The sequence below is a fragment of the Pleurodeles waltl genome, chromosome 8 (assembly GCF_031143425.1).
Source record: "Pleurodeles waltl isolate 20211129_DDA chromosome 8, aPleWal1.hap1.20221129, whole genome shotgun sequence".
NCBI classification, from domain to species: domain Eukaryota; kingdom Metazoa; phylum Chordata; class Amphibia; order Caudata; family Salamandridae; genus Pleurodeles; species Pleurodeles waltl.
Window position 1 is genome coordinate 13229411 of NC_090447.1, and position 22842 is coordinate 13252252.

At 51.9% G+C, this 22842-nt stretch overlaps 1 protein-coding gene across 1 annotated transcript in view; it reads left to right on the plus strand.

Moving 5' to 3' along the window:
* The window catches only part of LOC138249017 (extracellular calcium-sensing receptor-like), a 216947-nt gene that overhangs the window by 68317 nt on the left and 125788 nt on the right, over positions 1-22842 (plus strand). The window contains exon 5 of the mRNA XM_069203075.1: positions 8239-9093. Coding sequence (XP_069059176.1) covers positions 8239-9093 — 855 coding nt within the window. The remainder of the gene's footprint in view (positions 1-8238; positions 9094-22842) is intronic.

A 22842-nucleotide genomic window follows, 5' to 3' on the forward strand; every position in this document is an offset into this window, starting at 1 on the left:
TGCACTGGGCCCTTCATCTCAAGCACCGCTACACTGGGCACCGCCGTCTCAAGCATCGCTACACTGGGCACTGCCGTCCCAAGCACCGCTGCACTGGGCACCGCCGTCTCAAGCACCGCTGCACTGGGCCCTTCATCTCAAGCACCGCTGAACTGGGCCCTTCATCTCAAGCACCGCTGAACTGGGACCTTCATCTCAAGCACGCTGCACTGGGCCCTTCATCTCAAGCACCGCTACACTGGGCACCGCCGTCTCAAGCACCGCTACACTGGGCACCGCCGTCTCAAGCACCGCTGCACTGGCCACTCCATCGCAGGCACCGCTGGCCCATGAGCGGCAGGGGCTGGCCTGCAACTGTGTCGGGCAGGGCTGCACGAGGCACTCTGGGCACCAGGCCCCCTCCAGAACCAGTGAAGACTGTTATCCACTTGTGAGACTGTGGCTTTGCACTCCCCAGGATTGAGCAGTGGGCAGCCCACCCACTGTCTGGACTTGTGAGACTGTGGCTTTGCACTCCCCAGGATTGAGCAGTGGGCAGCCCACCCACTGTCTGGACTTGTGAGACTGTGGCTTTGCACTCCCCAGGATTGAACAGTGGCCATGGAGGCCCCTCGTGGATCTGGCGTTGTGCACTCATCTGGCTGAGGTGCCCCCCTTCCCTTCCCCCTGAGGTGCCTGTAGTTTTGCTATCTGATGCCCCTGCAGTGTTCTCTCCGTTGGAGTCAGGTATCCTGTGTGGGCCTTGCCCATGTGATTTGGGCCCAGTGGTCCACGGACAATGCCTGCTACAATGCTCGGACTTGTACATTTCTGTATATAAGAGTTTTGGATGTGTATATAACATTTTTTGCCAGTTTTGCAATATATTTCATAGTTTAGAATCATTTCCTTTTGTCTTTTCATTCTTCCGGAGGGTTTGGGGGGTGTAACTGTGATGTATTGCTATGCATTGATGTGTGTGTTATAGTGGGTGAGAGTGGGGGTAGATGTGTCGCGTATGTGTGTCCCCGTAATTTTTTCCCTCCCCCCTCCCCTGTGTCGTAGGTGCAGTACTCACCGTTGTCTTCTGCGCCGGCGTTCGTGCTCCTGTTAGAGGAGCAGGAAGACTATCGCTAGGAGTATGTGGAGTTCGGGTTCCATGCTGTCCGGATTCCTCGTGGGGTGTATGGAGGTGAGCGTTTTACCTTCGAAATAGCTGTTTCCACCGTGTTTTTATCGGCGGGGCTACCGCCCCGGAAAAGGTGGCGGATTGGTAGGTTGTGATACTGTGGGTGGTACATTGACTCCCGCCTGTCTGTTGGCGGGGACCGCCGCGCTGTTTGTTTGTACCGCTGTGGCGGTCGGTGTGTTAATGTGGCGGTCTCTGTTGGCGGTTTCCGCTAGGGTCAGAATTCCATTTTTTTTTCCCCAGCCTGTTGGCGGTTTTGCCACCGCTTTAACACCGACCGCCAGGGTTGGAATGACCACCTATATGTTTCAAAGGGTATGATTGTATAAATCAATTGTGAGCGATAATGGAGGCAATTCATGCCAGAAATGTTTCAACAGTATATCACAAAAATACATCTATATATCATCCTACAGGAAATGGCAGTGTTCGACACTTTAAGAGGGTGTTAAAATGAGTTATTTAGTTAGCAGAACAAAATAAACTCAGCTGAGAGAATGAAGTGAAAGGAATGGTTTGGGCATACCGAATAGCACCTTTTGAACGTACTAGAAAGTGTCCATTTGTGTTAATGAGAAGCAGGACACATTGACAAAGGATAATTTAGGATGGTTGTCTAGAGCAAAGATAGGAGGTTAGGAAGAGAATCATAATGGTACAAATGGTGTAAAAGAAAATATATGATTAAATCAGTGGTGTTAAAGCAGTATATCTACAAGTAGGTGATCGAGTTAGGGTGAAGAAGTGTGATTTGGTGAGGAAGAAGATTTTCCTCTCCTCTTGAAGTAAAAGGCATTCTGTGTAATGCCACTCTATTGAGTGACAGGGAAAGTTTGGCTCTCTAGTCTGTCTTAGCAAAGACAGGAGTCATGCCCCACTGCCCAATGGCCATGCCCAGTGGACTTCTGTCCCCTGGGCATGGCCATTGGGCACAGTGGCATGTAGGGGGGCCCAAGTTAAGCCCCCCTATGCCACTTAAAATGATATAAAAAAATTACCTCTACTTACCTGTACTTACCTGGGATGGGTCCCCCCATCCATGGGTGTCCTACAGGGGTGGGCGAGGGTGGCAGGGGGTGTCCCTGGGGGCAGGGGAGGGCATCTCTGGGTTCCTTCCGAGCCCACAGAACCCTTAACGCCTGCCCTGACCAGGCGTTAAAAAATTACACAAATGCGGATGCGTGTCATTTTTTAAGGTCCGCCCCCTCCCGTGCGCCATTTTTGCACGGGAGTTTAAATAAGGCGCAATTGCCTTAGAGTCATTTTATGCGTGAAAACGCCTACCCTGCATCTCATTAACGCAAGGTAGGTGTCCACGCTATAAAATGACGCAAACTCCATGATTTTTGAGCTTTGCATCGGATTTGCGTAAAAAAAAACAATGCAAATCCGGCGCAAACAGAGTATACATATGCCCCTCAGTGTCAACATTTTTGGTGCTAATCCTGTAAGGCAAAAAACTTGTGACAAAATGTTTGACGCTAGTTCCCTAACGTGCGCAATGGTGCACTGTATCATAAATACGGCGCAGACATGGTGCCTTTAGGGGGGCTGCAATGGGGCACAAGAAAAGTGGTTCATCATGACATGATGCGCCACTTTTCATAAATATGACCCTATATTTTAAAAAGTGAAATGCAGGCACTGATGTACTGAAAAGATAATATAATTTAATATGATATGGTTAAACTCAGGTTAGGTACAGTTCTATGCATATGCTTTCTATGCAAGCATACTTTTGGAAACCTGACTATGTTTTAGGAGGGAAATATTTTGTAAAGTTAACATTACTATATATATTGACTGAATCATCAAGTGAATAAAAATTTTAGAATAAAAAGGCAGAATAATTTGCTTATTGGTGTTATTTACATATAAGAAGATGCAGTGCAATGACAAAACAGACAAAATAAAGGGCCTGATTTAGATCTTGGTGGAATTTGTTCCGCCATCCGTTTTCAGTCAGATAATCCATCCACCATCTTGATGATCTGTCCGCTTTGTTTAGATACTGGAGGAATACTATACTGTAGAACGCCCGAGTCCTGCCGACTCTGCCAGAACTTTACACCTGCATTGACTGTGTCATAGGAAAAAGCAGCTGGTGGTAGAACCAAAGTCAGTATTTCCACTGAGCCAATCGCGATGTGGCTTCCTGCCAAGGCAACTTTGGCCGGAAAACCTTCACACCTGAGTTGGAAGATTGGAAATAAAATTAGATAAAACCTACTATTTTTCCCTTTACCACTTCCGTTTTCCAATGGAACCTGACCGGACAAGTCCTGCCATTGCAGCTCCCAATTCACCACGAAGGAAAACAACCCCGTCGTCACCAGACTTGAAGGTTAGCAGTCCATATTACTTTTTAATGTGGAATTGTCACTTAACATTAGCTCAGGACGTCCTAAAAAAAAATGTGTACAATACTTGTGTATTGCATAGGTGTTTGCACTAGTTGTGTCAGGAATTAAATGAAACACACATTTTTTTCTATTTTTTTGTGTAAGTATTCATTACAAAAATGAATACTTGAACCAACCAAAATCCATCACAATTGTAAGCAATGTCAATGTCTGAACTTTGCAATGTGACGTGTTAGTGAAATGTTGTGATTGTGAGTCAGAACATGTATCCCACTCTTACACCCATTCCATTCCATCAACACAAGAAATTGTATAGCGATAATTAACGTGGATAAACTTTGTGAAAGTAAACGTCAAGTAATCATTCATGTAATACTTCTCTCATGTAAGTTATGTTGGCAATGTAACACCTACGTGACAGTGAACAATGGTTGGAAGATATTATTTCTCCTGGCTTCGTTGGTTTTAACTTGTCTCCTGCATATAGTCCAGGGGTAGCCTCCTCAGGAAGGGACATCTATTGGGCACATATCAGGCTCCTCAAGGCTTTTACTTGTGAGGCGTGGGAGTAGGTGTGTTCGGGGTCAAGGCAAGGAAAATTAATAATTGGGAGAAAGAAATAAGGGGAGGAGGGGTGGGAGTGGATTGACTTGTTGAGATAGAGGGAGATGGAGTGGGTGATATGATTATGTCTGTATGTTTGTGTTAGAAATGGGCCTTTTTGCAGGGTTATCCCCAAACTTTTTGACTCTCCCTCCTATTTTTTGTGATCTGTTTTTGCTGGTTTTACTACTCTGGGTACTTCGCCACTGCTGATCAGTGCTAAAGTGCATGTATTCTTTGATTAGTATTTGGTTTCCCCCATGATTGGCATATTTGATTTACTACTAAGCCCCTAGTAAAGTGCACCAGAGGTGCCCAGGGCCTGTAAATCAAATGTTACTAGTGGGCCTTCAGTACAGATTGTGCCGCCCACATGAGTAGCCTTGTAAACATGTCTCAGACCTGCCACTGCAGTGACTGTGTGTGGAGTTTCAAACTTTCAGTTCGACCTGGCAAGTGCACCCACTTGCCAGACCCAAACCTTCCCTTTTACTACATGAAAATCACGCCAAAGGTAGGTACAAGGCAGCTCCATGGGCAGGGCACATTGTATGTAAAAGTTAGGACATGTACTAGTGTGTTTTACATGTCCTGATAGTGAAATACAGCTCAGCTTGTTTTTCACCATTGCATGACCTATCTCTCCCATAGACTTACTTGGGGATTGCCTTGAAATAGCTTTTAAGTGCAGTATCCCATTGGGAGCAGATGGAGGCAGAGAGTTTGGTGTCCCTGAACTCACAGTTTTAAAATACATATTTTTGTGAAGTTGTTTTTTAGGTGGTAAATTTGAAAATGCCACTTTTAGAAAGTGGGGATTTTCTTGTTTAACCATTTTGTGCCTCTGTCTGGTTGTGGAATACACAGTTGGTCTGCTTGTGAAGTCACAAAGGGGGCTGAGGCGTGTCCTGCATATCCTGATAAGCCTTTCTGGGCTAGAGTGGAGTGAGGAGCTGACACTTGTGCCTGAATAGAGCTGTGCCTGTCCTTACACAAAGCAGTCTCCAAACCCCTAGAGTGTGTCTGGGGCCAGGACAGGAAAAGGCAGGGTCATGTACACTACAAAGACTTTCCTTTGAAGTTTGCCTACTTCAAAGGCAGAAATGAGTTATTGGACTGCTGACCCCACAGCTTCAGAACACTCCTGGATTGAAGACATTCTACCAGGGAGAAGAGCTGGGTGCTCGAGGAGGACGTGCCACTCTGCATGTTGCTGTGCTGGCCTGCTGCTTCTGCCCTGGCATTAAAAGGACTGGACTTTGCTTATACATCCTACTTTCCAAAGGTCTCCAGGGGCTTGAACTGAGCTTGCCTCCTGTTGTGACTTCTCAGAGACATCAAAGGCTTCATTTGCCAGTGCTTGGGCTCTTCTGCTGAGAGTCCTGACTTGCCAAGTGGTGCCAAATCCAGTCCCTCGGCCATTGGAAATGGAAGCTGGTAACCTCAGTGAAAACCCATCCATTGCAGCAGAAAAGTTGACTCAGCATCTGTACCCCAGCTAAAAAATCGGTGCAGCACCGGTCTCGTGACTGCAAAATCAACACATCGCCAGCTTCAGCACTGATCCATCATTGCTGTGTGTCTGGATTTTCAATGCATCGGCCCTGGGCATCAAATCTTCAACATTAACGCACGGACCCGAGACTGCGTGTCTGGATATTGACTTATCGTTCTCCTGCGGGGAAAGAATTGACACATCGCCATCCTGGTGGGGAAAGAAGCGACGCACGGCCTCACTTGTGAGTAAGGAATCAATGCATCGCTTCCTTTTCTGGCGCACCCACTCCCCTGCAGCTTTATTTTTTATGCTTTCCAGGTGCTTTGTACTAAAACAATGTAACCATTGTCTATCATGGATTAACATTCTTTTAACTTTAAAAAGTTATATCTTTTGTTGTGAATGTTGTATTCTTGTTGTTTTGGTCTGGCTTGATTTAGATAAATATTGGCTATTATTTCTAAACTGGCATGGAGTTTGTGGTGTTTTCACTGTGTTAATGTGTGTGCATGTACAAATACTTTACACCTTGCCTCTGAGGTAAGCCTGACTACTTGTGCCAAGCTACCAAGGGGGTGAGCAGGGGTTATCCTCAGTGTGTGACTCCTTTACCCTGACTAGAGTGGGGGTCCCTGCTTGGACAGAGTATACACTGACTGCCAACTAAAGACCCCATTTCTAAAAAGTTGGCAGGTGCATGTGGGTATGGTGTTTGCTGTGTATGTTTGGTTGTGTAATGTTTTACTGGTGTGTAATATTCAGGTGAGTGTGGTTGCTTGGTTCTGGTTGGTGTTGTGATGTGTGTACCTGTGCTTTTGTGTGAGGGTTGGTTCAGATGATTGAGTTATTGTGGGGGTTGGTGAGGTTGCATGGTATGTGGGTGTAGTGTCCTTTTTGGATGTATTACATTATGTGTTTCCTGCAGTAAAATGTTATGTTGTGGTTGAATGGCAAAGGAACATAGCGTGAATATAGTGTGTTGTGTAGTGTGGCATGCAGATGGACACATATAGCCACAGGACCTCAGACATATGCCTTAGCATCCATTCCATAGCCAAAGGCATAGCACAATGTTAAACACCTCCTGTGACGGACCACCTCTTTCAGGACACCACCACTAGACCAATGACAGGATGACTGTGAAACCTAAATATGGTTGGTGGTAACCCGACAGCCTGATGGCGAAAGACTAATGTTAGCTAGCATAGGACTTCTCCACACCGTTGGCTGGGCAGCTCTTATGCGACGGAAAACACTCCGTCGAGGTGGTCGGTGACTCATCCACACTACATCTAAATACAGTGGTCGAAATCTGTCAGCTTGATGGAGTACTTGAAACCGCTGTCACAGAGGGACGGCAGAACTTCAGTCAAGGTCTAAATCAGACCCAAAATTACAGAAAATATCAGAAGGCCAGGAATGAATTGTGCAGGTGGGTAATGGGCAGTCTGTCATTCTGAATAAAAACACTATGGGGGTCATTACAACACTGGCGGTCTTTTACCGCCAGGGCTGTTTTGATGGAAGCACCGCCAACATGCTGGCGGTGCTTCCTGGTGAATTACGACCGCGGTGTTGCACTGCCGGGATCGGCGGTTTCCCGCCACTTTAGTCCCGGCCATTTAAATCCCCCAGGGCAGCGCTGCTTGCAGCGCTGCCCAGGGGATTACGAGTCCCCCTCCCGCCAGCCCTTTTATGGCGGTTTAACCGCCATGAAAAGGCTGGCAGAAAGGGGAGTTGCGGGGCCCCTGGGTTCCCCTACACTGCCCATGCCACTGGCATGGGCAGTGCAGGGGCCCCCTGCCACGACCTCATGCAGCTTTTCACTGTCTGCATAGCAGACAGTGAAAAGCGCGACGGGTGCAACTGCACCCGTTGCACAGCCACAACACCGCCGGCTCCATTTGGAGCTGGCTCCCGTGTTGCAACCGAGATCCCCGCTGGGCCGGCGGGCAGAAACCAGGTTTCTGTCCGCCGGCCCCGCGGGGATCTCAAAATAGACCCCGGAGGAGTGCGGCTTCATTAGCGGCCGCTCGGCGGTCCAACCTTAGCGGGCGGCCTCTGCCGCCCGCCAAGGTTGTAATGAGTGCCTATGTCATCCAGAATGCATGTGATTACAATTGTTATTGTGAAAACATATGGCTCAATTGTACCAATATCTTACTCTGGCTTGTCTAAGTAAGTGGAAGCATGTGTAGCAAACAAAGAATTGCTTATTTTGGCAAACAAATACGCTTTATCTAATATTTTGTAGATTGGGCTTCCTACCTTCCATCTACAGTATATGGTTGTAAGAAATTAGGAAGGGCATTCATTTAAGGTGATAAAGGTAGCCAAAGGTACCCCTCCTAATGGTACTCCGAATTGGCCAATATCTATCTCAAGCTAATATACAGGTTAGAATGTATGGTTCTGTTTTACTTTTTCCTTTTTGATGGTCCTTGGTATAATATCACTTTAATTGGTGTAGAATGTTCTGTTGTTCACCTGTCAATTATTACGCTGTAGGAAGTTAACACTGAGGATACTTAGTTGACAATATGTATGACCATATGTATGCCAGAAATAATGGAAAATTAAGCCATCCTTGATCTATTTCACTGCAGATCAGCTATGGATCAGTACTCTCCGCGCTAAGTGACAAGCTCCAGTTCCCATCTTTTCTCCGCACGGTGCCAAGCAGCTCCTTCCAGAATGTTGCCCTGGCAAGGATCATAGGTCACTTTGGAAGGACCTGGACGGGGATGATAATTTCCGATGATGAAGTTGGATTACAAGGAGGGCTTGACACTAAAAGGATTATAGAGGCGAATGGGGGCTGCGTAGCCTTTATGGAAAAGGTTCACAACAGCTACACTAGAGAGAAGCTTGTTCATGTGGTTCAAGTAGCACAGAAGCATGGTGTGAAAGTGATCATTGTCCACTGTCCAGATGTCCATCTCAAGGGTATTATAGAGACCTTTGCTGCACAGAATGTAACAGATAAAGTGTTTGTCTTCTCTGCAACATTTAAATTAACTCGTGGACTCTACAACGAGCAGGGCTGGAAAATATTCAATGGATCCTTAGGCCTTTCCCCCCACAACAGGAAGATGGAAAACTTCGAAGAGTTTCTTATTCATCGTCATCCTTTAAGAGTTCCCAATGATATTTTTATCAAACAGTTCTGGGAGAAAGTGTTTAGCTGCAAGTGGCCGGAATCTAAGGAGACCAACATAACGACTACCATGGAGAATGGCTCTCGGTCAATATTCTGCTCAGTCAACCAAACTCTGGAAAAGAAGGACTCCCGATTCTTTGAACTGTACGATCTGAGTTACACATACCACAGCTACCTTGCAGTGTACGCGTTGGCTCACTCTTTGAATGCTCTCATGACATGCAAACAAGGACAAGGACCTTTCATTAAAGGAACATGTGCTGACATCAATAACCTTCAACCCTGGCAGGTGAAAAAAGTGGTAAACCCTTATGTTTTTCACAGATTGCACAGATCATGAAATCTCCAATCAAACGTTTACAAAACATGATACATTTTTGTCGCCTTATTTACAATTATGAGATAACAGAAAATCTTTTCTTCAGGGAATGATAAATCTTGATCTGAGGGAATTTCCTCCACATCCTTATGGTGGGGAAAATCCCATGTGTGGATACTCCTCTAGATGTAGCACTTCCTTTTGAAATCAGTGGGTATTCCATCACCACCCTTTCCAGATCAGGCCCCTAAGATGTAATAAATGCATTTACAATCACATCAGTAATGCTTGAGTTTCAGAGGATTATTTAGGGATTGATATAATTTAACACATACAAAACAGAGAGTTAGAGATAGAGAGAGAGAGAAGGGAAGGGGAGGAGGATGGAAAAGAAGACAAGCACTGGCAAAACCATAAGGTCATGCCTCTGAGACCTATTGAATCTATCAATGTTTAAAGTGATGCTGTGCAGAATGGTTAAAGAGAAAAACAAAACAAAGAAGTTATGATGTGGCATCTGCAGCCGTGTCATTTTAGGCGTTTCCACCACTCATGCATGTGCCAACAACATGCACAGGTGCTTTTTTTCTTTTTGATTGTGGATTCAAGTTGGTTTTGTATTTAAAAAAGCATTTTTTTAAATGTGGGTGGGAAAGCAACAAAAAGAGCAGGGGTAGAAGAAACACAGTGAGCACAGGTGAGAGGAACATCGTGGAAGTCTGAGACTCAAGATACATGGATGAGAGGCAAGAGAAGTACATAACACAGGTGAGAAAGAGAAACATGGAACAGGGAGAAAGCAAAGGGGTGAGAAAGCAATGTGGGAAAAGAAGCACACAAGGAAAGGACAACCTGATCACATGGGGGAGACAAAGGGGGTCATTCTGACCTCGGCGGTAAAAGGCGCTTACCGCCGGTCAGAAGACCGCCATAACACTGCAGCGGTCGCGGTAAACCGCCACGGTCATTCTGACCCGCAACAGGCAAACCGCCAAAAAACCGACATCCACAGAAGTCCGCCACACCAACGGGCAGCGAAAAACTGGCGATGACCAAACCTCCACTGTCACGCCAACAGAAATACCCCCATGCCATTCCGACCCACGAATCCACGCGTCGGTCTTTCAACCGCGGTATTCCATTGGCGGTACACACCCCTGCGGTCAAAATACACACACAGCTCCAAAACACAGCCACATTGGACAATTTGAAATACACACACCTGATACACATACAAACAACACTCCCACACGCCCAATTAACTATAAAACACCCCCCCACATCACCCACAAACCCCTACGACCACAAATCAGAGACGAAGGACAGAGAGAGACAGCACAGATTAGAGAACACAATCACACAGAGGCACACTACACCATCATCTACACAACATCCACGCACAAAACACCACACACCACCACACTCACCACACTCATACCACAAACACCACCCCACACCTCATCCACACCACCCCATGGCACCCCAAAGACACCCCAGATTTTCAGACGCAGAACTCAGGGTCATGGTGGAGGAAATACTTCGGGTAGAGCCCCAGCTCTTCGGGACACAGGTGCAGCACACCACCATTGCCAGGAAGATGGAGCTATGGCAAAGACTAGTGGACAGGGTCAACGCTGTGGGACAGCATCCCAGAAATCGGGCCGACATCAGGAAGCGGTGGAACGACCTACGGGGGAAGGTGCGTTCCATGGTATCCCGACACAACATCGCGGTGCAGAAGACTGGCGGCGGACCCCCACCTCAACCCCCAGAATTTACAGCATGGGAGGAACAGGTCTTGGCCATCCTGCATCCTGAGGGCCTCGCAGGAGTAGGCGGAGGAATGGACTCTGGTAAGTCTAATCTCAACTACTTCATCCCCCCCACCCACCAGCATGCCAACTCATACCCCCACCCTCCCCCCACCCCATCACACATCCTCCTTGCTAATGTCTCACCAGCACAACCCACCCAACCCAACACCAAGCCCTGCATGCCACCACAAACCATGGACACCCATCACCTAAGCATGCCCACTGCACATACCTATCCCCCCCACAAACCACCGTCACAACTGCTCCCACAAGGGAATGCCAGCACTGGGGTACAAGGGCACCCACCCATTGCACGCTCTGGCACACCCAGAAGCAATAACTATACTCTTATACCCCTGCAGGACCCGAACGCCACCACACCGCCCAGGAGGATCCAGAAATGTCCATTCCACCCCCAGAAGAGGCCCCCAGTGATGACAGCAGCTCTGTCTCCCTGGACCCAGATGACCAGCCCGGCCCATCGGGGACCTCGGGACAGTCGGTTCCCCTCAGACAGCCACAGGCCACAGCAGACCTACCCCCCTCTGGGAACACCAGCACAGCACCCACCCAGCGGGCCCATGCCTCTGTCTCCAGGACAGGTCAATCAGCGGTGTGTCCACCACTACAGGGCACCCAGGTTAACCCACCACCCCAACAACAACAGGGACCTGGGGGCAGTGGTAGTGGGCACATGGTCCAGGGGACAGAGGCCCAGGGAAACAGGGGAACTGGGAGGGCTGATGTGCGACAGGGGGGGGACAGGCCCAGGGAACCCACTCTCCACGAGGCCCTCTCCTCCATAATGGGAGCATACCACCACTCCCAGGAGACGATGGCGACGGTCCTGGCCAGGTTCCAGGAGATCCAGGTTCTGCAGGAGGAACAGTACATGGGGTTCAGGGAAGAACTCAGAAAAATTAGTTCCGCAATGGGCACCATCGTTGTGGCACTCAACCAGATTGTCACCACATTGCGGGACCATGTGGCACCACAAAGGGCCCCTGTCACTAGCATGGACCAAGAACAGGCTACCACCTCCGCCGGCGCTAGTGGACAGGAGGCCCCGACACAAGAACAACGGGCCACCCGAACCCCACCCCCTGCAGAAGGAGAACCACCCCGCAAGCGGGGCCTGAGATCTCGTAAGAAGACAGAGTAGGATGCCAAGACCCCCGCCAGGAAAGGATACCCCCTGATGTCATCCCACTGTCCCACATTGTCACCCTGTCCAACCTTAAACTGCCCCTGCTCCACCTTCCACAGGCATATGGACAATGCACCTGTGAGACTGAGAATCTGGACTCTGCCATGGACATTCATCCACCATCACCCATCACCGATTTTCTACCATTTCCCAAAATTGAGCACTTTAATAAACACACTTATTGCACAAAATTCATCTGGAGTCTGCCTGTATTTTTAAACAAATGTATTAGACATAACCGTTCCAAAATGTCCAGTTACATTGTGATGACAACATACCACTGTCACACAGCTGTAGTCCATGGGGAAACAAAGCAGAGGTCACGCAGTGGGGCCCATATCTCTGAAATTGGAAGGGAAAGTCAAACTCAGTTACCATACACTGGGGAAAAAGGTCAGACAGTAGAGAGGCAGTAGTCTTCAAGTAAATGTAATATGCCGGTGTTGATTCTTACCTGTGTGTTATTGAAAATACTGCAGTATTACTGTGTTCCTGTTGTCTGTGTCGTCCTCTTCGTCTTCCTCCTCTTCACTCTCCGCAGGCTCCACAGCTGCCACAACACCACCATCTGGACCATCCTCCTGCAGGAAAGGCACCTGGCGTTGCAAAGCCAGGTTGTGAAGCATACAGCAGGCCACGATGATATGACACACCTTCTTTGGTGAGTACATTAGGGATCCACCTGTCATATGCAGGCACCTAAACCTGGCTATCAGGAGGCCGAAGGTCCGCTCGATCACCCTCCTAGTACGCCCATGGGCCTCATTTTACCGTTCCTCTGCCCTTGTCGTGGGATTCCTCACTGGGGTCAGTAGCCACGGCAGGTTGGGGTAACCAGAGTCACCAATTAGCCACACACGGTGTCTCTGAAGTAGTTCCATCACGTAAGGGATGCTGCAATTTGGCATGATGTACGCGTCATGCACTGACCCAGGGAACTTGGCATTTACATGGGAGATGTACTGGTCAGCCAAACAGACCACCTGGACATTCATGGAATGATAACTTTTTCTGTTCCTGTGCACCTGTTCACTCCTGCTGGGGGGGACCAAAGCCACATGGGTCCCATCAATGGCACCAATGATGATGGGAATATGTCCAAGGGCATAGAAATCATCCTTCACTGTAGGCAAATCCCCCACCTCAGGGAAAACGATGTGGCTCCGCATGTATTTCATCAGGGCAGACAACACTCTGGACAACACCTTTGAAAACATAGGCTGAGACATCCCAGAAGAAATGGCCACTGTTGTTTGAAATGACCCACTTGCCAAAAAATGGAGTACTGACAGAACCTGCACTAGAGGGGGGATCCCTGTGGGTTGGCTGATGGGTGACATCAGGTCTGGCTCCAGCTGGGCACACAATTCCCGTATAGTGGCTCGGTCAAGCCTGTATGTCAGTATGACATGTCTTTCTTCCATTGTCGACAGGTCCACCAGCGGTCTGTACACGGGAACATTCCTCCATCTCCTCGCAAGTCCCAGCGGACGGTGCCTAGGAAGGACAACAGCGAGCACAGAGTCAATCAACCCACAGGTACGTTCCCACAGCTTACACAGTACACCATTCTCAATGCATTGAATGGCTTGTATGAGTGTTGATGCAAGGCCTAGGTATGTGTGAAGCAGTAGAAAATAAGCCATGTGGGCCCTTGAAATGGCGGCTGCCTGACCTGTGAAGTGCGACAATGGGATGTGAGGTAGATGCGCTGGTGTGGCACACCGTGGCGGTAGGCGGTCGAAGACCGCGGCACAAAGCCGCATTGGTTAACATTGAACCCTATGGGTTTCAGGAGCCAATGACGAAGTGCGCCGGCGGTCGCGGTACGCACCGCCACGGTACGCACCGCCGCGGGCGTGACCGTCATTTTCTATCTGCCTAATCACTCAATACCTGATCATCCACAGGAGAGGACCTATACTGCAAGTGCTGCTGTGACCTCAGTCTGGAAGAGACAATGGCTGCTGCGACTGGGGAAAGGGCCCCTGCCTTCACTTCTGAAGAATTGGAGAAACTCGTGTATGTTGTCCTCCCCCAGTATGCGCTACTCTACGGTCCTCCAGACCAACAGGTAAGTACACTGGGAGCATGCTTTGTGGGCAATGCCTGTGTTGAGTGGGGTGGATGAAAGATGTTGGGGAGGGGAGCGATTGAGGCATGCATCAAACGACAGATGAGAGCATGTGCCACATGGCAAGGGTGGGGATGGGGGGCCACTCACATCGAGCATGCAGATAATGATGATATTTTCTTTTCTCCCCCTGTACATGTCACATAGGTCAGCGCCCATCAGAAGATCGACATTTGGCGTGCCATCGCCAAGGACGTCCGGACCCTGGGGGTCCACAACAGACGGGGCACCCACTGCCGCAAGAGGTGGGAGGACATCCGCCGCGGGAGCAGGAAGACCGCGGAGGCTCTGCTGGGGATGGCCTCCCAACGTAGGAGGGGTGGCACTCGTCAATTGACCCCCTTGATGTCCCGGATCCTGGCGGTGGCCTACCCCGATTTGGATGGGCGCGTGAGGACATCACAGCAGACACAAGGGGGTGAGTACAAGCACATTCTGGTGATTTTGAGCACATTGGAGGTGTCTGGGTGGGGGAGGAGGGCTGTGGGTATCCCTAGGCCAGGGCGATTTCCGTAGGCTAGGCACCTCCGTTAGGCATGTCCCTGTGCCCCCGCCCCCCACCTCTGTAGGTTGCCTTGTACAGCTAATCATGGCCCTGTGTCACCTATGTGTGGATTTGTCGGCCATAGGCTTGTAGGCCATGTCCCACGGATTGAGTAGTGTACCCCAAGTGCGCGGCGTAGTGCAGGGGGCTTCTGTGTCTGTCCTCTCGGCCAACTGTGTCACCAATGCATGCACTCAACATGTCTTTATTTCTCCCCCCCCCTTTTTTGTTGGTCTACCTGTTCATGTGTGCATTAGCATCATCAGGCGGAGGAGAAGTGGCATCGGAGCACGAGGGAGCTGCATCTCACATGGCCCTGGAGGGCCATGCAACCGACTCGGAGTTCACCAGTGAGACGGAGGGCGAGGGGAGCTCCACAGCGGGGACACGTGGTGACACCAGCGACACAGACACGTCCTCGGAAGGGCGCTCCCTTGTGGTAGCGGCAACATCCGTGCCCACCGCAACAACAGGTACAGCCGCCACCCAGCGCACCAGCTCTGCCCTCCCAGCAGCCCCTCATCGTTTGCCCCGTGCCCGCTCAGACAGGAAGGCGGGCATCTCCTTCGCCCCAGGCACCTCAGGCCCTGCCCCAGTTACCCCTGCTACCCTCAGTGAGGAGGCGAGAAAACAGGGGGAACCCTATAACCCTACCCTGCCCAGGGTAAATACAGCATCAAGAAAGGGCTGTTCGTATAACTTAGGATTAAATTTGTCCCTACCTGTCATTTTCTCTCTCTTGATGCCCTCAGTGAGGAGGATATTGACCTCCTCAGGACGCTCATTGTTGGGCAGTCTACCCTTTTGAATGCCATCCAGGGTGTAGAAAGGGAGGTGCACCGGAGTAACGCATACCTGGAGGGCATTCATTCGGGTCAGGCTGCCCATCAGCGATCGTTCAAAGCTCTGGCCTCAGCACTGACGGCAGCCATTGTCCCTGTCTCCTGCCTCCCTCCTCCAACTTCCTCAACCCAGTCCCACTCCCCTGTACCTCTGCCTATCCCAGACACACCTACAGACCAGCCTGCTCACACCTCAACACCCAAGGGAAGCTCATCCAGACATAAGCACCACAGATCACACAAGCATTCACACAAGCAACAGCCACATGCAGACATGCCAATAGCCACTGCCTCCTCTGTGTCCCCCTCCTCCTCGTCTCCCTCCTCCCTCCCTGTGATGTCTCCACTCACACTTGCATGCACAACATCACCAGCCACTACGTCCATCACCAGCACACCCACCAGAACAGTCCGCACACGTGCAGTCACCACCCCCACTACCATTTACACATCCCCTGTGTCCTCTCCCAGTGTGTCTGTCACCCCCTCTTCCACACCACACAAACGCAGGCAGCCACCCACCCAACAGCCATCCACCTCACGACAGCCTCCAGCACAAGCACCTGCACCCAAAGACACCAGACTTGACTCACCTACAACCACATCCTCTTCCTCCACTCCCACACCCACTGCACCTACCCTTCCCACTGCTCCTAAAAAGCTTTTCCTGTCCAGAATTAACCTCTTTCCATCACCTGACCCACCCCCTCCATCTCAGAAGAGTGCAATCAGCACCTCAGCCACCACACACCCTGGACCTACCAGGACAATAGTCCAAGGATTTTGGAGTCCACCACCTTCAAGGGCAGCTACTTCGGCTAGCAGTAAAGGGACAGCCAGCCCACCCCCTGGAAAAAAATCCAAAAAAGCCAAGGCCCGGCGCGATAAGGCAGAGACAGCAGGCTCCATAGCCACTACCCTGGCACCGTCAGGAAGTGGCGTGCCACCTGGCACACCACCAAAGGGAGGAAAGGGCCACAGAGGAGCAGGGAAGGGTGGCAAGGGCACCACCCCCGACAAGTCCGGCAGCAGGCAAGCTGCCCAGGAGGGCCCCATTCCAGGGGTGAAGGAGGACACACACGGGCCCGGGACGCCAGCACAGGAGGGCCCCACAAACGAGTAGACTGTTGGGCAAGAAGGGCCCTGCAGCCACATGTCGGGTGGCGAGTAAAATCCATATCATGGGCGGATCTGGTGCCCTGGAGACACATGTCAAGCACCGCTGAACAGGGCCCCGCCGTCTCAAGCACCGCTGAACAGGGCTCCGCCGTCTCAAGCACCGCTGAACAGGGCCCTTCAAGTCAAGCACCGCTGAACAGGGCCCTTCAAGTCAAGCACCACTGAACAGGGCCCCGCCGTCTCAAGCACCGCTGAACAGGGCACCGCCGTCTCAAGCACCGCTGAACAGGGCACCGCCGTCTCAAGCACCGCTGAACAGGGCACCGCCGTCTCAAGCACCGCTGAACAGGGCCCCGCCGTCTCAAGCACCGCTGAACAGGGCTCCGCTGGTCCCTTCATCTCAAGCACCGCTTCGCTGGGCCCTTCATCTCAAGCACCGCTTCGCTGGTCCCTTCATCTCAAGCTCCGCTCCTGCTGGGCCCTTCATCTCAAGCACCGCTGCGCTGGGCCCTTCATCTCAAGCACAGCTCCGCTGGGCCCTTCATCTCAAGCACCGCTCCGCTGGGCACCGCCGTCTCTGCACCGCTCCGCTGGGCCCTTCATCTCAAGCACTGCTCCGCTGGGCCCTTCATCTCAAGTACCGCTCCGCTGGGCACCGCCGTCTCTGCACCGCTCCGCTGGGCCCTTCATCTCAAGCACTGCTCCGCTGGGCCCTTCATCTCAAGCACCGCTACGCTGGTCCCTTCATCTCAAGCTCCGCTCCGCTGGGCACCGCCGTCTCTGCCCTGCTCCGCTGGGCCCTTCATCTCAAGCACCGCTCCGCTGGGCCCCTCATCTCAAGCACCGCTCTGCTGGGCCCTTCATCTCAAGCACCGCTCCGCTGGGCCCTTCATCTCAAGCACCGCTCCGCTGGGCCCTTCATCTCAAGCACCGCTGCGCTGGGCCCTTCATCTCAAGCACCGCTCCGCTGGGCCCTTCATCTCAAGCACCGCTCCGCTGGGCCCTTCCTCTCAAGCACCGCTCCACTGGGCCCTCCTGTCAAGCACCGCTCCGCTGGGCCCTTCATCTCAAGCACCGCTCCGCTGGGCCCTTCCTCTCAAGCACCGCTCCGCTGGGCCCTTCATGTCAAGCACCGCTCCGCTGGGCCCTTCATCTCAAGCACCGCTCCGCTGGGCACCGCCGTCTCTGCACCGCTCCGCTGGGCCCTTCATCTCAAGCACCGATCCGCTGGGCCCTTCATCTCAAGCACCGCTCCGCTGGGCACCGCCGTCTCTGCACCGCTCCGCTGGGCCCTTCATCTCAAGCACTGCTCCGCTGGGCCCTTCATCTCAAGCACTGCTCCGCTGGGCCCTTCATCTCATACACCGCTCCGCTGGACCCTTCATCTTAAGCACCGCTCCGATGGGCCCTTCATCTCAAGCACCGCTCCGCTGGGTCCTTCAAGTCAAGCACCGCTCCGCTGGGCACCGCCGTCTCAAGCACCGCTGGCCCATTAGCAGAAGGGGCAGGCCCGGATCTGTGTCGGGCAGGGCAGCACGAAGCACTCTGGGCACCATACCTCCTCCAGAACCAGTGGAGTCTGTAATCCACTTGATAGACTGTGGCTTTGCACTCCCCAGGATGGCACAGTGGGCAATCCACCCACTGTAGAGACTTGTGAGACTGTGGCTTTGCACTCCCCAGGATGGTACAGTGGGCAATCCACCCACTGTAGAGACTTGAGAGACTGTGGCTTTGCACTCCCCAGGATGGTACAGTGGGCAATCCACCCACTGTAGAGACTTGTGAGACTGTGGCTTTGCACTCCCCAGGATGGTACAGTGGGCAACCACCCACTGTAGAGACTTGTGAGACTGTGGCTTTGCACTCCCCAGGATTGAACAGTGGCCATGGAGGCCCCTCGTGGATCTGGCGTCGTGGACTCATCTGGCTGAGGTGCCCCCCCTTCCCTTCCCCCTGAGGTGCCTGTAGTTTTGCTATCTGATGCCCCTGCAGTGTTCTCTCCAATGGATTCGGGTCTCCTGTGTGGGCTTTGCCCATGTGTTTAGGTCCATTGGCCCACGAACAATGGCAGATACCCAATTTGGACAGGACAATTTACATATGTATATATTGTTACTTAGCGGTACAATATACTTCAATTTTCATAATCATTTTATTTTGTCTTTGCATCCTTCCGGGGGGTTTGGGGGGTGTCACTCTGAGTTGTTGCTCTGCATTGATGTGTATGTAGTTGTGGGTGAGGGTAAGGGTGGGTGTGTCGCGTATGTGTGTCCCCGTAATTTTTTCCCTCCCCCCTCCCCTCTGTCGTAGGTGCAGTACTCACCGTTGTCTTCTGCACCGGTGTTCGTGTTCCTGGTAGAAGAGCAGGAAGACAATAGCAGGTAGGATGTGTAGTTCGGGTTCCATGCTGTCCAGATTCCTCGTAGAGTGTGTAGAGGTGAGCGTTTTCCGTTCGAAATGTCTGTTTCCGCCGTGTTTTTATCGGCGGGGCTACCGCCCCGGAAAAGGTGGCGGATTGGTGGGTCGTGATAGGGTGGGCGGTACATTTTCTCCCGCCTGTCTGTTGGCGGTGACCGCCGCGATGTTTGTTTGTCCCGCCGTGGAGGTCGGAGTGTTAAAGTGGCGGGCTCTGTTGGCGGTTCCCGCCAGAGTCAGAATTCCAATTTTTTGACCGCCTGCCTGTTGGCGGGTTGGCCGCCGCTTTAACACCGACCGCCAGGGTTGGAATGACCCCCAAAGTGTTGCGTACTAAAAAGGTAGCTTGGTCTCAAGAGTCCAAACATTTTGGTGGTCATTCTGACCTCGGCGGTAAAAGGCGCTTACCATCGGTCAGAAGACCGCCATAACACCGCCGCGGCCGCGGTAAACCGCCACGGTCATTCTGACCCGCAACTGCCAAACCGCCAAAAACCCGACCTCCACTGAAGGCGGCCACACCAACGGTCAGCGATAAACTGGAGATGACCAAACCTCCACCGTCACGCCAACAGAAATACGCCCATGCCATTACGACCCACGAATCCACGCGGCGGTCTTTCAAACGCGGTATTCCACTGGCGGTACACCCCGCCGCGGTCAAAATACACACCCAGCTCCAAAAAATAGCCACATAGGACAATTTGAAATACACACACCTGATACACATACATGTACCACTCACACACATCCAATCAACTATAAAAAACACACCCACATCACCCACAAACCCCCACTACTAGAAAATCGGAGAGAAGGCGAGATACACAGAGAGAGAGCACAGCGAACGCAAACCACAACACACAGAGGAACTCAACATCATCACCCACACGACATCCACGCACAAAACACCACACACCACCACACTCATCACCACAAACACCACCCCACACCTCATCCACACCACCCCATGGCACCCCAAACACACACCAGGTTCTCGGACCAAGAACTCAGGGTCATGGTGGAGGAAATCATCAGGGTAGAGCCCCAGCTCTTCGCCACACAGGTGCAGCACACCACAATAGCCAGGAAGATGGAGCTATGGCAAAGGATCTTCGACAGGGTCAACACTGTGGGACAGCATCCCAGAAATCGGGAAGACATTCGAAAGCGCTGGAACGACCTACGAGGGAAGTTGCGGTCGATGGTGTCGCGCCACAACATCGTCGTGCAGAAGACTGCCGGCGGACCCCCACCCACTCCCCCCGAATTCACAGCATGGGAGGAACAGGTCTTGAACATCCTGCATCCTGAGGGCCTCGCAGGAGTAGGCGGAGGAATGGACTCTGGTAAGTCTAATCTCAACTACTTCATCCCCCCCACCCACCAGCATGCCAACCCACACCCCCACCCTCACCCCCAACCCCCATCACACATCCTCCTTGCTAATGTCTCACCAGCACAACCCACCCATCCCAACGCCAAGCCCTGCATGCCACCACAAACCATGGACACCCATCACCTGAGCATGACCACTGCACATACCCATCCCCCCCACAAACCACCCTCACAACACCTCCCCCAAGGGAATGCCAGCACTGGGGTACAAGGGCACCCCCAAATCGCACGCTATAGCACACACAGAACCAATAACCATACTCTTTTACCCCTGCAGGACCCGAACGCCAACACACCGACCAGGAGGGTCCAGAAATGTCCATCCCACCCCCAGAACAGGCCCCCAGTGATGACAGCAGCTCTGTCGACCTGGAACCAGATGACCAGCCCGGACCATCGGGGACCTCTGGACAGTCGGTTCCCCTCAGACAAGCACAGGCCACAGCAGACCTACCCCCCTCTGGGAACACCAGCACAGCAACCACCCAGCGGGCCCACGCCTCTGTCTCCAGGACAGGTCAAGCAGCGGTGTGTCTACCACTACAGGGCACCCAGGGTAACCCACCACCCCAACAACAACAGGGACCTGGGGGCAGTGGTAGTGGGCACACCGTCCAGGGGACAGAGGCCCAGGAACAAAGGGGAACTGGGAGGGCTGCTGTGCGACAGAGGGAGGACAGGCCTAGGGAACCCACTGTCCAAGAGGCCCTCACCACCATCATGGGAGCGTACCACCACTCCCAAGAGACGATGGCGACGGTCCTGGCCAGGTTCCAGGAGATCCAGGCCATGCAGGAGGAACAGTACATGGGGTTCCGGGAAGAACTGCGCAGCATCAGTTCCGCAATGGGTACAATCGTGGTGGCACTCAACCTGATTGTCACCACATTGCAGGACCATGTGGCCCCCCAAAGGGCCCCTGCCACTAGCATGGAGGAAGAACAGCCGACCACCTCCGCCGGCGCTAGTGGACAGGAGGCCCCTACACAACAGCAACAGGCCACCCGAACCCCACCCCCTGCAGAACAAGAACCACCCCGCAAGAAAGGCCTGAGATCTAGGAAGAAGACAGAGTAGGATGTCAAGACCCCCGCCATGCAAGGATACCCCGGGATGTCATCCCACTGTCCCACTTGTTCACCCTGTCCAACCTTAGATTGCCTCTGCTCCATCTTCCACAGCCATATGGACAATGCACCTGTGAGACTGAGAGTCTGGACTCTGCCATGGACAGTCCTCCACCATCACCCATCCCCTTTTCAAACTATTCCACAATATTTGCACTTCAATAAACATAATTATTGCACAAAATCCATCTGGAGTCTGCCTTCTTTTTTTAAACCAAATGTATTAGACAAAACCAACCAAAATTGTCCAGTGACATTGTGATGACAACATACCACTGTCACACAGCTGTAGTCCATGGGGAAACAAAGCAGAGGTCACGCCGAGGGGCCCACAACTCTGAAATTGGAAGGGAAAATCACAACTCAGTTACCATACACTGGGGGGAAAGGTCAGACAGTAGAGAGCCAGTACTGTAAAAGTTAATTTAAAATGCTGGTGTGGAGTCTTACCTGTGTGTTATTGAAAATACTGCAGTATCACTGTGTCCCTGTTGTCTGTGTCGTCCTCTTCGTCTTCCTCCTCTTCACTCTCCGCAGGCTCCACAGGCTCCACAGGCTTCACAGCTGCCACAACACCACCATCTGGACCATCCTCCTGCAGGAAAGGCACCTGGCGTCGCAAAGCCAGGTTGTGAAGCATGCAGCAGGCCACGATGATATGACACACCTTCTTTGGTGAGTACATTAGGGATCCACCTGTCATATGCAGGCACCTAAACCTGGCCTTCAGGAGGCCGAAAGTCCGCTCGATCACCCTCCTAGTACGCCCATGGGCATCATTGTACCGTTCCTCTGCCCTTGTCCTCTGATTCCTCACTGGGGTCAGTAGCCATGGCAGGTTGGGGTAACCAGAGTCACCAATTAGCCACACACGGTGTCTCTGTAGCTGTTCCATCACATAAGGGATGCTGCTATTTCGCATGACGTACGTGTCATGCACTGACCCAGGGAACTTGGCATTTACATGGGAGATGTACTGGTCAGCCAAACAGACCACCTGGACATTCATGGAATGAAAACTTTTTCGGTTCCTGAACACCTGTTCACTGTCTTTTGGGGGGACCAAAGCCACATGGGTCCCATCAATGGCACCAATGATGTTGGGAATATGTCCAAGGGCATAGAAAT